Here is a 15,878-nt window from a genome sequence, read left to right on the forward strand (position 1 = left end):
TTGATAGCAGCCTTCAGCTCGTCTGCATTGTTGGGTCTGGTGTCTCATCTACCTCTTGACAATATCCCATAGATTCTCTATGGAGTTAAGGTCAGGCGAGTTCGCTTCCAATCAAGCACAGTGATACTGTTGTTTATAAACCAGGTATTGGTACTTTTGGCAGTGTGGACAGGGGCCAAGTCCTGCTGGAGAATGAAATTTCCATCTCCAAAATGCTTGTCGGCAGAGGGAAGCATGAAGTACTCTAAAATTTCCTGGTAGATGGCTGTGCTGACTTTGGTCTTGATAAAACACAGTGGACCTACACCAGCAGATGACATGGCTCCCCAAACCATCACTGATTGTGGAAACTTCACACTAGACCTCAAGCAGCTTGGATTGTGGCCTCTCCACTCGTCCTCCAGACTCTGGGACCTTGATTTCCAAATGAAATGCAAAATTTACTTTCATCTGAAAACAACCCCTTGGACCACTGAGCCACAGTCCAGTTCTTTTTCTCCTTGGCCCAGGTAAGACTCCTTTGGTGTTGTCTATTGGTCATGAGTGGCTTGATACAAGGAATGCGACACTTGTAGCCCATGTCCTGGATACATCTGTATATGGTGGCTCTTGAAGCAATGACTCCAGCAGCAGTTCACTCCCAAATTTTTGAATGGCCTTTTCTTAACAATCCTTTCAAGGCTGCGGTTATCCCGGTTGCTTGTGCACCTTTTTCTACCACACTTTTTCCTTCCACTCAACTTTTCCTTAAAATGCTTGGATACAGCACTCTGTGAACAGCCAGCTTTTTTAGCAATGACCTTTTGTGGTTTACCCTCCTTGTGGAATGTGTCAATGACTGCCTTCTGGACATCTGTCAAGTCAGCAGTCTTCCCCATGATTGTGGAGCCTACTGAAACAGACCAAGGGACCTTTTTAGATGCTTAGGAAGCCTTTGCAGGTGTATTTTGTTAATTATTCTAATTTACTGAGATAAAGACTTTTGGGTTTTCATTGACTTTAAGCCATAATCAGCAACATTAACAGAAATAAACACATGAAATAGATCACTCTGTTTGTAATGACTATATAATATATGAGTTTCACTTTTTGTATTGAAGAAGTGAAATAAATTAACTTTATGATGATATTCTAATTTAGTGAGAAGCACCTGTATGTAATTGTATTATATTTTTTCTAAAAGTATTTCCTGGACATGGTTTACATATGATGTAACTGTCCCTTACTTAATATATGATTAATTCTTTTATCACCGGCACTTTATTATTACAAATTGTTTTCATTTACGAATACTGTATATGTACATACTATTCAGTACCCATTTCAGCCCATGCACTGGCAACTCCAAGTGCTCTTCTTTTTTCGGTATGGCACTAGTGTATCAACAGTGACATTACAACATACTACTGGTGTAAACAATGAGATACAAAGGATGACATAAAATCTAACCTTTCGTTTCCAGTTTCATATTCTCTATCGCTAGATTATTTATAACCTACCAGTTATTATGAGGAACGAGCCTTTTTATACATGGGGATATAGAATCTGCCATCACTACCTCTTGCCCTCCGGCATTCCACAGTCTGGCTGCTCTAACTGTAAAGAACCCTTTCGCTGTCAGAATTGCCTTTCCTCCATGCATAATGAAGGTCCTGTGGTCTTTATAAGGTCCTTGGAAAGTCAACACAGCACTGGTGGATCAACAGAGACACTACAGACACTTAGCACTCCTCTGTTATATTTCACTACGATCAATAGAATGAAATACAGTTATTGATGACCGGAATTAATATGTGTATGTTGTGTCTTATTTATACAACACATATACACTAGAGCATAATAACACAAACACTTTTAGGCCTCATTCACACTTCCGTGTTTAAGAACGTAAGTGGAAAAAAATGGTAGCGCTGTGCGTTTTTACCATCAGTCATCAGCGTTTTTCATGGATGGGTGAATAAATAAATTACAAAGCTTTTTTATACTTTTTTTATACTATAGTTTTTTTCTATCCCTTTTGCATGAGGTCTTAAAGTAAATAACCAACAATGATGTTTCCAAATTACACAAGTAAATGCAGATGCAGCAGAACTTTGTGTCTCTTTACAACTTTGAACAATATTATAGAACCCAGCGATACCTTGCGGTGATATCACAAAGCTCGGCTCTGCTATAGATGCAGGTAACCTCATTTTTTACCAGTTATACATTGACTACTTAATAGCTGAGCTGCTATTTCATGACAATTCTACAATGTAGCAGGCATTATTAACACAGCATACACTCTGGTACTTGCCAAAGTTGACGGACGCTATCAATTTTTAGAATGTGCAACTGTCAGAAAGTGCCGAAGCCAAAAGCAGAATAAAAATGCAAGCCCCTCCAGTGCATATAATCCACCCTTCCCTGTACTTACCATCCTCCTTCTCATCAAACACTGGTCTTTTGGAGGAAGTGTTGGCCCCCATCCTTTTCTTCCACTTGTTCCAGTGAAACATTGATGCAGAGGTGGAGATAGCATTCCCTATCTCCTGCAAATGGAAGGGAGAGATGTTCAGAAGGCAAGCTTCAGATCCCAGGTGGAGACTCCGCTCTTCAAGGCTTCATCCAGGGGGTCCTATTGTGTGTAAGGGGGGCTGCACTCCTACATCCTGATCAGCACCATGGACAGCTCTGATTTATAGAGGTACCCTGACACTGGGCTTTCCCTGCCAGCAGTAAGAAGTGCCCTTGTTTGCTGTGCTCTTAAGTGCACTGCTTCCCATACTAGCTGCACGCTGCTCTCTCCTTATAGTCAGAATTAATGGACTCCGAACCTAATGAGGCTCACTTGTGCCACCATCAGGCAATCACGAGAACTGCAGGCAGTTTTTAAAACCCACTGTGATACATGTTAACAATATTTTATATACTAAAACCAAGCAAACTTAAAGGGGTTGTCTGGTCTTAAACTACAAGTCACTCTACGTGATTGCCGACTTGTGAATCCTCATATTGTATGCATTGTGAGGATTCTCCCGGGGCGGCGTCGGGAGCAACAGATGTAATAATAATCATAATAATAATTTTTATTTATATAGCGCCAACATATTCCGCAGCACTTTACAATTAAGCGGGGACATGTACAAACAATAAATTCAGTATGAGTTAAGACAATTTAAACAGTGACATTAGGGGTGAGGTGAGGTCCCTGCTTGCAAGCTTACAATCTACATGGAAATGGGGGGGACACAATAGGTGAAAAGTGCTTGTTATTTCAGGTCTGGCAATTATAATAAATAGGGATTTTCATATAAAGCTGCATGATCCGGTCATCAGCCCGTGTGTTTAAGTGCAATAGTCAAGTATCAAGTGCAGTTATCGTGTGCGTGGAGGGTGTGGAGACAGATGAATAGTAGGGGGCAGATTCAGAGTAATATTTGGAAGGAGGGAACAGGGCAAAGTTAATTTACTGAGTAGTTGGTGTAGTAGGCTTGTTTGAATAGATGGGTGTCATGATCTCTGCAGGCAGAGATCATAGCAAGCCTATAGAGGGACAAGCTCTCGGAAGATGGAACTATACTGACCATGAACTAAGCCTGCCGCGCAACTAGAAATAGCCAGGTAGCATTTCCTATTTATCGCTAGATGCCCAGCTCTGGCCTAAGACCTAAATAGCTAGCAGAGGGAAATATAAGACCTGGCTCACCTCTAGAGAAATATTCCAAAGAAGACAGTAGCCCCCCACATATAATGACGGTGAGTTCAGATGAAACAACAAACGCAGCAGGAAAATAGTCTTAGCAAATTTGAGGTCCGCTTACTAGATAGCAGAAGACAGATAGTATACTTTCATGGTCAGCAGAAAAATACTAACAAAACACCATCCAGAGATTACCTTAAACTCTGGCATTAACTCATAACGCCAGAGTAGCAATCCCTGATCGACGAGAGCTTTCCAGACACAGTAACAAAACTTCAGCTGCGAACTGGAACAAATAGGCAAAACAAAACATGGACAAAAGTCCAACTTATCAGTAGTTGTCTAGAAGCAGGAACAAGCACTGAGAGGCATCAGATAACATTGTTGACCGGCAAGAAACCACCAGAGAAATGAGCTTAAATAGCGACACCCACTACTGATGGAATCAGGTGAAACAGGAAAGAGGATGACAAGTCCAATTCCACAAGCGGCCACCGGGGGAGCCCAGAATCCAAATTCACAACAGTACCCCCCCCTCAAGGAGGGGGCACCGAACCCTCACCAGATCCACCAGGGCGACCAGGATGAGCCCTATGGAAGGCACGAACAAGATCAGAAGCATGAACATCAGATGCATTGACCCAAGAATTATCCTCCTGGCCGTAACCCTTCCAGTTGACCAGATACTGGAGTTTCCGTCTGGAAACACGAGAGTCCAAAATTTTCTCCACAACGTACTCCAACTCACCCTCAACCAACACCGGAGCAGGAGGCTCAACAGAAGGTACAACAGGTACCTCATACCTGCGCAATAACGACCGATGAAAAACGTTATGAATGGAAAAGGACGCAGGGAGGTCCAAACGGAAAGAAACAGGATTAAGAATCTCCAATATTCTATAAGGGCCGATGAACCGAGGTTTAAACTTAGGAGAAGAGACCCTCATAGGGACAAAACGAGAAGACAACCACACTAAATCTCCAACACAAAGCCGAGAACCAACACGACGATGACGGTTGGCAAAACGCTGAGTCTTCTCCTGTGACAACTTCAAATTGTCCATAACCTGCCCCCAGATGTGATGCAATCTCTCCACCACCGCATCCACTCCAGGACAATCCGAGGATTCCACCTGACCGGAGGAAAATCGAGGGTGAAACCCCGAATTACAGAAAAACGGGGACACCAAGGTGGAAGAACTGGCCCGATTATTGAGGGCGAACTCTGCCAATGGCAAAAAAGCAACCCAATCATCCTGGTCAGCAGAGACAAAACACCTCAGATATGTCTCAAGGGTCTGATTAGTCCGCTCGGTCTGGCCATTAGTCTGAGGGTGAAAAGCAGATGAAAAAGACAAATCTATGCCCATCCTAGCACAGAATGCCCGCCAAAATCTAGACACAAATTGGGTACCTCTGTCAGAAACAATATTCTCAGGAATACCGTGCAATCGGACAACATTCTGAAAAAACAGAGGAACCAACTCAGAAGAAGAAGGCAACTTGGGCAGAGGAACTAAATGGACCATTTTAGAGAAACGGTCACAGACCACCCAGATGACAGACATCTTCTGGGAAACAGGCAGATCTGAAATAAAATCCATCGAGATGTGTGTCCAAGGCCTCTTAGGAATAGGCAAGGGCAACAGCAGTCCGCTAGCCCGAGAACTACAAGACTTGGCCCGAGCACAAACGTCACATGACTGCACAAAGACTCGCATATCTCGTGACAGAGAAGGCCACCAGAAGGATCTTGCCACCAAATCCCTGGTACCAAAAATTCCGGGATGACCTGCCAATGCAGAAGAATGTACCTCAGAGATGACTCTGCTGGTCCAATCATCCGGAACAAACAGTCTATCAGGCGGACAACGATCCGGTCTATCCGCCTGAAACTCTTGCAAGGACCGCCGCAGATCAGGAGAAACGGCCGACAAAATTACTCCCTCCCTAAGGATACCTGTGGGTTCAGAATTACCAGGAGAGTCCCAGTCATCAGAAAAAATCAGAATATCATCCAGATATATTATCATAAATTTATCCAGAAAATCGCGGAAAATATCATGCATAAAAGACTGGAAAACTGAAGGGGCATTAGAAAGACCAAAAGGCATGACCAAATACTCAAAGTGGCCCTCGGGCGTATTAAATGCGGTCTTCCACTCATCCCCCTGCCTGATCCGCACCAAATTATACGCCCCACGAAGATCAATTTTAGAGAACCACTTAGCACCCTCTATACGAGCAAACAAATCAGTAAGCAATGGCAATGGGTATTGATACTTAACAGTGATCTTATTCAGAAGCCGATAATCAATACATGGTCTCAAAGAGCCGTCTTTTTTTGAGACAAAGAAAAACCCAGCTCCCAAGGGGGAAGAAGATGGACGAATATGTCCCTTTTCCAAAGACTCCTTTATATATTCCCGCATAGCAGCATGTTCCGGCACAGACAAATTAAACAAACGACCCTTTGGATATTTACAACCCGGTATCAAATCTATGGCACAATCGCACTCACGGTGCGGAGGTAACGACCCAAGCTTGGGTTCGTCAAAGACGTCTTGATAATCAGAGAGGAACTCAGGGACTTCAGAGGGAATGGACGACGAAATAGAAACCAAAGGTACGTCCCCATGAATACCCTTACATCCCCAGCTCAACACAGACATTGCTCTCCAGTCCAAGACTGGGTTGTGAGACTGCAACCATGGCAATCCCAGTACCAAATCGTCATGTAAATTATACAGCACCAGGAAACGAATAATCTCCTGGTGATCCGGATTGATACGCATGGTTACTTGTGTCCAGTATTGTGGTTTATTATTAGCCAATGGGGTGGAGTCAATCCCCTTCAGAGGAATAAGAGTCTCCAAAGGCTCTAAATCAAAACCACAACGATTGGCAAAGGACCAATCCATAAGACTCAGAGCGGCGCCAGAGTCAACATAGGCGTCCGTGGCAATGGATGACAAAGAGCAAATCAGGGTTACAGACAAAATAAACTTAGACTGAATGGTGCCAATGGAAACAGACTTATCAAGCTTCTTTGTACGCCTAGAGCATGCCGATATAACATGAGTAGAATCCCCACAATAGAAACACAATCCATTCTTCCGTCTAAAATTCTGTCGCTCGCTCCTGGACAGAATTCTATCACACTGCATTCTTTCTGGTGTCTTTTCCATAGACACCGCCAGATGGTGCATCGGTTTGCGCTCCCGCAGACGCCTATCAATCTGAATAGCCATTGTCATGGACTCATTCAGACCTGCAGGCAAAGGGAACCCCACCATAACATCCTTAACGGCATCAGAGAGACCTTCTCTGAAAGTTGCCGCCAAGGCGCACTCATTCCACTGAGTAAGCACAGACCATTTACGGAATTTTTGGCAGAAAACTTCAGCTTCGTCTTGCCCCTGAGATAGTGCCATCAAAGTTTTTTCTGCCTGAAGTTCCAAATGAGGTTCCTCATAAAGCAAGCCCAAGGCCAGAAAAAACGCATCCACATCGCGTAACGCAGGATCCCCTGCTGGCAATGAGAAGGCCCAATCTTGAGGGTCACCCCTGAGCAAGGAAATCACAATCCTAACCTGCTGAGCAGGGTCTCCAGCTGAACGAGACTTCAGGGACAAATAAAGCTTACAATTATTTCGGAAATTCTGGAAGCTAGCTCTATTCCCTGTGAAGAACTCCGGCAAAGGAATTCTCGGCTCAGATACCGGAGCATGTACTACAAAATCTTGTAAATTTTGTACTTTCGTGATGAGATTATTCAAACCCGCAGTTACACTCTGGAGATCCATTATTGTCAGGTGCACACAGAGCATACAGAGATTAGGAGGAGAGAGAGAGAAAAGACTGCAGCAAGGCAGACTGGAGGAAAAAAAAAAAAAAAAAAAAAAAATTCCAGCAGACTTCTTATAACTCTCCTTTCTCAACCTGGGTCTTTAACACTTTAGTGGCCGGTCAAACTTTCATGATCTCTGCAGGCAGAGATCATAGCAAGCCTATAGAGGGACAAGCTCTCGGAAGATGGAACTATACTGACCATGAACTAAGCCTGCCGCGCAACTAGAAATAGCCAGGTAGCATTTCCTATTTATCGCTAGATGCCCAGCTCTGGCCTAAGACCTAAATAGCTAGCAGAGGGAAATATAAGACCTGGCTCACCTCTAGAGAAATATTCCAAAGAAGACAGTAGCCCCCCACATATAATGACGGTGAGTTCAGATGAAACAACAAACGCAGCAGGAAAATAGTCTTAGCAAATTTGAGGTCCGCTTACTAGATAGCAGAAGACAGATAGTATACTTTCATGGTCAGCAGAAAAATACTAACAAAACACCATCCAGAGATTACCTTAAACTCTGGCATTAACTCATAACGCCAGAGTAGCAATCCCTGATCGACGAGAGCTTTCCAGACACAGTAACAAAACTTCAGCTGCGAACTGGAACAAATAGGCAAAACAAAACATGGACAAAAGTCCAACTTATCAGTAGTTGTCTAGAAGCAGGAACAAGCACTGAGAGGCATCAGATAACATTGTTGACCGGCAAGAAACCACCAGAGAAATGAGCTTAAATAGCGACACCCACTACTGATGGAATCAGGTGAAACAGGAAAGAGGATGACAAGTCCAATTCCACAAGCGGCCACCGGGGGAGCCCAGAATCCAAATTCACAACAGATGGGTTTTTAGAGCCCGCTTGACTAGGTCGGGGCTAGGTATCAGTCTGATCATCTGGGGAAGTGTGTTGTGATCCGCTTTTTGGCTCCCCTGGTGGTGGCTGGTGGTACTGGAGACTTGTGTTTACTTTTCTGCCTCAGCTCACCTGCTTCCATCAGTTTTGGGAGTTCCCTATTTAGCCTTGCTCTCCAGTCACTTCCTTGCCGGTCATCATTGTAACCTGAGTCATTCAGTTGCATGTTCCTGCTACTAGTCTGCTGATCAGCTAAGTGGACTCTTGTCCTTATTGTTTTGTATTTCTTGTCCAGTTTACAGTTTTGTCATTTCCTGTTACTGGAAGCTCTTGTGGACTGAAATTGCCACTCCTGTGTCATGAGTTGACACAGGAGTCTTAAAGTAATTTCAGGATGGGTTTTTGAAAGGGTTTTTCAGCTGACCGTGAAGTCCTCTTTTGTATCCTTCCTCTATCTAGTAAGTGGACCTCGCTTTGCTAAATCTACCTTCATACTGTGTATGTCTTTTCTTCTGAACTCACCGTTAATATACGTGGGGGCTACTATCATCTTTGGGGAATTTCTCTAGAGGTAAGCCAGGTCTGTTCCTTCCTCTTCCAGGCGTAGTTAGTTCTCCGGCTGGCGCGTGGCATTTAGGCAGCCGTAGGAATGCTCCCTGGCTACTGTCAGTTGTGTGGTAGATTTAGGTCACGGTCAGCTTGAGTTTCCATCACCCGAGAGCTAGTCTGTTATTTTTGTGTTTCTGATGTTCCCATGCCATTGGGGAATCATGACAGTATGACCGGCCGCTGTTAAAGTAATTGGCAGAAGAAAGGAGAGTAAAAGAAGTCTGTAGATTTTTTTTTTTTTTTTTTTTCCCTCTCATGTTTGCTACTTAGTTGGCTCAGTTGTATTTCTGCTCTATTTACAGCCTTGCCTTTCTCTCCTTCTAATCCTTGAATGGCTCTGATCTCTCCGGTTTAAGGATGGACCCTCAGAGTTTGGCTGCAGGTTTAAATAATCTTGCTACGAAGGTTCAGAATTTACAAGATTATGTTATACGTACTCCTATTTCTGAACCTAAGATTCCTACACCAGAGGTATTTTCCGGAGATAGATCTCGGTTTCTGAATTTCAAATGTAATTGTAAATTATTCCTTTCTCTCAGACCTCACTCCTCTGGAGATCCTGTTCAGCAGGTTAAGATTGTGATTTCTTTGCTGCGAGGTGACCCTCAAAATTGGGCATTTTCATTGACACCAGGGGATCCTGCGTTGCTCAATGTGGATGCGTTTTTTCTGGCTTTAGGGTTGCTGTATGAGGAACCTAATTTGGAGATTCAAGCTGAAAAAGCTTTAATAGCCCTGTCTCAAGGGCAAGATGAAGCTGAGATATACTGCCAAAAATTTCGTAAATGGTCTGTGCTTACTCAGTGGAATGAGTGTGCCCTAGCGGCAAATTTCAGAGAGGGCCTTTCTGATGCCGTTAAGGATGTCATGGTGGGGTTTCCTACGCCCACAGGTCTGAATGAGTCCATGACAATGGCGATTCAGATTGATCGGCGTTTGCGGGAGCGCAAACCCGTGCACCATTTGGCGGTATCTTCTGAAGGGACGCCAGAGAAAATGCAATGTGACAGAATTCTGTCAAGAAGCGAGCGGCAGAATTATAGGCGCAAAAATGGCTTGTGCTTCTACTGTGGTGATTCCGCGCATGTTATATCAGCATGCTCTAAACGTACTAGGAAGGTTGACAAGTCTGTTTCTATTGGCACTTTACAGTCTAAATTTCTTCTGTCTGTAACTCTGATTTGTTCATTATCAGTTATTACCGTGGATGCCTATGTGGACTCTGGCGCCGCTCTGAGTCTCATGGATTGGTCCTTCGCCAGGCGCTGTGGGTTTGATTTGGAGCCTCTGGAAGTTCCTATACCTCTGAAGGGTATTGATTCTACACCTCTGGCTTGTAATAGACCACAGTTCTGGACGCAAGTGACTATGCGTATGACTCCAGACCATCAGGAGATGATTCGCTTCCTCGTGTTGTATAATTTACATGATGTTTTAGTGCTTGGATTACCATGGTTACAATCTCATAACCCAGTACTGGACTGGAAAACTATGTCTGTGTTAAGCTGGGGATGTCGGGGGGCTCATGGGGACATACCTTTGGTTCCTATCTCGTCATCTATTCCCTCTGAGATTCCTGCATTTTTGTCGGATTTTGGGGATATTTTTGAAGAGCCTAAAATTGGTTCTCTCCCTCCCCACAGAGAGTGTGATTGCGCCATAGATCTGATTCCAGGCAGTAAATTTCCAAAGGGTCGTTTGTTTAACCTATCTGTACCTGAGCATGCTGCCATGCGAGAATATGTTAAGGAGTCCCTGGAAAAGGGACATATTCGTCCTTCTTCATCACCTTTAGGAGCTGGGTTTTTCTTTGTCTCTAAAAAGGATGGCTCGCTGAGGCCTTGTATTGATTATCGACTCCTGAATAAAATTACTGTCAAATATCAGTATCCGTTGCCGCTGCTTACTGATTTGTTTGCTCGCATAAGGGGGGATAAGTGGTTCTCCAAGATTGATCTCCGTGGGGCGTATAATTTGGTGCGAATTAAGCAAGGGGATGAGTGGAAAACCGCATTTAATACGCCTGAGGGCCACTTTGAGTATTTAGTAATGCCTTTCGGCCTTTCTAATGCGCCTTCAGTTTTTCAGTCCTTTATGCATGATATTTTCCGTGAATATCTGGATAAATTTATGATTGTGTATTTGGACGATATTTTGATTTTTTCTGAGGACTGGGAGTCTCATGTTCAGCAGGTCAGGAGGGTTTTTCAGGTCTTGCGGGAGAATTCTCTGTGTGTAAAGGGTTCTAAGTGTGTTTTTGGGGTTCAAAAGATTTCCTTTTTGGGGTACATTTTTTCCCCTTCTTCTGTTGAGATGGACCCTGTCAAGGTTCGGGCTATTTGTGACTGGACGCAGCCTACTTCTCTAAAGGGTCTTCAGAAGTTCTTGGTCTTTGCTAATTTTTATCGTCGATTTATAACTGGTTTTTCTGGTGTTGCTAAGCCTCTTACGGATTTGACTAAGAAGGGTGCTGATGTTGCCAATTGGTCCTCTGCCGCTGTGGAGGCCTTTCGGGAACTTAAGCGCCGCTTTTCGTCTGCCCCTGTGTTGCGCCAGCCCGATGTCTCTCTCCCCTTTCAGGTTGAGGTCGATGCTTCCGAGATCGGAGCGGGGGCGGTTTTGTCGCAGAAAAGTTCTGATTGCTCAGTGATGAGACCTTGTGCGTTCTTTTCTCGAAAATTTTCTGCCGCCGAAAGAAATTATGATGTCGGTAATCGGGAGCTTTTGGCCATGAAGTGGGCATTTGAGGAGTGGCGTCATTGGCTTGAGGGTGCTAGACATCAGGTGGTGGTTTTGACTGATCACAAGAATCTGATTTATCTTGAGTCTGCCAGACGCCTGAATCTTAGACAGGCGCGCTGGTCGTTGTTTTTCTCTCGGTTTAATTTTGTGGTCTCATATCTACCAGGTTCTAAGAATGTGAAGGCGGATGCCCTTTCTAGGAGTTTTGAGCCTGATTCCCCTGGTGATTCGGAACCTACAGGTATCCTTAAGGATGGGGTGATATTATCCGCTATTTCCCCAGATCTGCGACGTGCTTTGCAAGAGTTTCAGGCGGATAGACCTGATCGCTGTCCACCTGGTAGACTGTTTGTTCCTGATGATTGGACCAGTAGAGTCATCTCGGAGGTTCATTCTTCTACGCTGGCGGGTCATCCTGGAATTTTTGGTACCAGTGATTTGGTGGCTAGATCCTTCTGGTGGCCATCTCTGTCTCGTGATGTGCGTGTTTTTGTGCAGTCTTGTGATGTGTGTGCTCGGGCCAAGCCTTGTTGTTCTAGGGCTTGCGGGTTGTTGTTGCCCTTGCCTATTCCGAAGAGGCCTTGGACGCACATCTCGATGGACTTTATTTCTGATCTTCCTGTCTCTCAGAGGATGTCTGTTATCTGGGTGGTGTGTGACCGTTTTTCTAAGATGGTTCATTTGGTGCCATTGCCGAAGTTGCCTTCCTCGTCTGAGTTGGTTCCTTTGTTTTTTCAAAATGTGGTTCGCTTGCATGGTATTCCTGAAAATATCGTTTCTGATAGGGGTACCCAGTTCGTTTCTAGATTTTGGCGGGCATTCTGTGCCAGGTTGGGCATTGATTTGTCTTTTTCGTCTGCCTTCCATCCTCAGACTAATGGCCAGACGGAGCGAACTAATCAAACTTTGGAGACGTATTTGAGGTGTTTTGTGTCTGCGGATCAGGATGATTGGGTTGCCTTTTTGCCGTTGGCGGAGTTTGCTCTTAATAATCGGGCCAGTTCTGCCACTTTGGTTTCCCCTTTCTTTTGCAATTCGGGGTTTCATCCCCGTTTTTCTTCTGGTCAGGTGGAGTCTTCGGATTGTCCTGGAGTGGATGCTGTGGTGGATCGGTTGTATCGGATTTGGGAACAGGTGGTGGACAATTTGGGTTTGTCCCAGGAGAGGACTCAGCGGTTTGCTAACCGCCGGCGTCGGGTTGGTCCTCGCCTTCGTGTTGGGGACTTGGTGTGGTTGTCTTCCCGTTTTGTCCCAATGAGGGTTTCTTCTCCTAAATTTAAGCCTCGGTTCATCGGTCCCTATAGGATTTTGGAGATTATTAACCCTGTTTCCTTTCGTTTGGACCTTCCGGCATCTTTCGCTATCCATAATGTGTTCCATCGGTCGTTGTTGCGGAGATACGAGGTGCCGGTGGTTCCTTCTGCTGAGCCTCCTGCTCCTGTGCTGGTTGAGGGTGAATTGGAGTACGTTATAGAGAAGATCTTGGACTCCCGTATTTCCAGGCGGAGACTCCAGTACCTGGTTAAATGGAAGGGCTATGGTCAGGAAGATAATTCTTGGGTAACTGCCTCTGATGTTCATGCCTCGGATTTGGTTCGTGCCTTTCATAGGGCTCATCCAGGTCGCCCTGGCGGTTCTTGTGAGGGTTCGGTGCCCCCTCCTTAAGGGGGGGGTACTGTTGTGATCCACTTTTTGGCTCCCCTGGTGGTGGCTGGTGGTACTGGAGACTTGTGTGTGCTTTTCTGCCTCAGCTCACCTGCTTCCATCAGTTTTGGGAGTTCCCTATTTAGCCTTGCTCTCCAGTCACTTCCTTGCCGGTCATCATTGTAACCTGAGTCATTCAGTTGCATGTTCCTGCTACTAGTCTGCTGATCAGCTAAGTGGACTCTTGTCCTTATTGTTTTGTATTTCTTGTCCAGTTTACAGTTTTGTCATTTCCTGTTACTGGAAGCTCTTGTGGACTGAAATTGCCACTCCTGTGTCATGAGTTGACACAGGAGTCTTAAAGTAATTTCAGGATGGGTTTTTGAAAGGGTTTTTCAGCTGACCGTGAAGTCCTCTTTTGTATCCTTCCTCTATCTAGTAAGTGGACCTCGCTTTGCTAAATCTACCTTCATACTGTGTATGTCTTTTCTTCTGAACTCACCGTTAATATACGTGGGGGCTACTATCATCTTTGGGGAATTTCTCTAGAGGTAAGCCAGGTCTGTTCCTTCCTCTTCCAGGCGTAGTTAGTTCTCCGGCTGGCGCGTGGCATTTAGGCAGCCGTAGGAATGCTCCCTGGCTACTGTCAGTTGTGTGGTAGATTTAGGTCACGGTCAGCTTGAGTTTCCATCACCCGAGAGCTAGTCTGTTATTTTTGTGTTTCTGATGTTCCCATGCCATTGGGGAATCATGACAGAAGTGCATTCCAGAGAGCTGGCGCAGCACGAGAGAAGTCTTGTAGACGGAGGTGTGAGGTTCGGATTACGGGGGATGTTAGCCTTAGGTCATTTGTAGAACGGAGGGCACGTGTAGGGCGATAGACAGAGATGAGAGAGGAGATATAAGGCGGTGCAGAACTGTGGAGGGCTTTGTGGGTGAGAGAGATGAGTTTATACTGGACCCTGTAGCAAATGGGTAGCCAGTGTAATGACTGGCACAAGATGGAGGCATCGGTGAAGCGGCTGGACAGAAATATGACTCTGGCTGCAGCATTTAAGATGGATTGGAGAGGAGAAAGTTTGGTAAGAGGGAGACCGATCAGAAGAGAGTTGCAGTAGTCCAGACGGGAATGAATAAGAGCGACAGTAAGAGTCTTAGCAGTTTCAACGGTGAGAAAAGGTCGGATTCTGGAGATGTTTTTAAGATACAGGTGACAAGAGCGAGTGAGTGATCAGATGTAGGGAGTAAAGGAAAGTTCGGAGTTGAATTTGACCCCAAGACAGCGGGCATGCTGCTTGGGAGTTATGGTTGAACCCTCCAGGGTAATTTTGATGTTGGGAAGAGTGAGGTTAGTAGAAGGGAGAAACACAAGAAGTTCCCTTTTGGAGAGATTTAGTTTCAGGTAGAGGGGAGGACATGATGTTAGAGACAGCAGACAGACAATCCTTGGTATTTTGAATTAGGGTAGGGGTGATGTCGGGGGAAGAAGTGTATAATTGGGTGTCATCAGCATAGAGATGATACTGGAACCCAAATCTGCTGATTGTTTATCCAATAGGGGCCGTGTAAAGAGAGAAGAGGAGGAGGCCTAGGACTGAGCCCTGCGGAACCCCGATAGTAAGGGGACGAGGAGAGGAAGAGGAGCCGGCAAAAGATACAGTGAAGGAGCAGTCAGAGAGGTAGGAGGAGAACCAGGAGAGGGCTGTGTCCTTGAGGCCTATAGAGCAGAGCATAGTGATGAGGAGCTGGTGATCCACAGTGTCAAATGCGGCAGAGAGATCAGGAGAATCAGCAGAGAGCAATGATCTTTGGATTTAGCTGTTATTAGATCATTAGAGACTTTAGTGAGGGCAGTTTCAGTGGAGTGTAAAGAGCGGAAACCAGATTGTAAGGGGTCAAGAAGAGAGTTATCCAAGAGATAGCGGATTAGACGGGAGTGGACCAAGCGTTCCAGGAGTTTAGAGATGAAGGAAAGGTTAGAGACAGGTCTGTAGATAGCAGTGCAGTTCTGGTCCAAGGATGGCTTTTTAAGTAAAGGGGTTATGATGGCATGTTTAAATGAGGAGGGAAAGATACCTGAAGAAAGAGAGAGGTTAAATATTTTAGTCAGGTGAGTGGTGACCACTGGTGCGAGAGACTGCAGGAGAGGTGAAGGAATGGGGTCACTGTTGCAGGTTGTAGGCTGAGCAGAAGCGAGGAGCTTGGAAACTTCTTCTTCTGAAACAGGCTCAAAGATGTCTAGTGAGCTTGAGGTGCAGCAGGGAAGGGGATCCAGGCACTGAGGAGATTGCGCTGAGATATTCTAATGAATGTGGTTGATTTTTTCTAAGAAATAAGTGGCCAGATCCTCACTGCTGAGGTTGGTGATGGGGGCCTGTACTTTAGGTTTCAGGAGGGAGTTTAAGGTTTCAAAAAGTCATTTTGGGTTGTTGGATAGTGAGGTGATGAGGGTGGTGAAGTAGGATTGTTTGGCCAGATAAAGGGCAGAGTTATAG

General features: G+C 45.1%; 1 protein-coding gene across 1 annotated transcript in view; it reads right to left on the bottom strand.

The window, feature by feature from the left end:
* STK32C (serine/threonine kinase 32C) overlaps window positions 1-2,809 on the bottom strand; it is a 296,245-nt gene extending 293,436 nt beyond the window's left edge. The window contains exon 1 of the mRNA XM_077258442.1: window positions 2,417-2,809. Coding sequence (XP_077114557.1) covers window positions 2,417-2,498 — 82 coding nt within the window. The 5' untranslated portion in view covers window positions 2,499-2,809. The remainder of the gene's footprint in view (window positions 1-2,416) is intronic.
* Between the last annotated feature and the right edge of the window lie 13,069 nt (window positions 2,810-15,878).

The sequence above is a fragment of the Ranitomeya variabilis genome, chromosome 4, assembly GCF_051348905.1.
Source record: "Ranitomeya variabilis isolate aRanVar5 chromosome 4, aRanVar5.hap1, whole genome shotgun sequence".
In the NCBI taxonomy this organism is placed as follows: Eukaryota; Metazoa; Chordata; class Amphibia; order Anura; family Dendrobatidae; genus Ranitomeya; species Ranitomeya variabilis.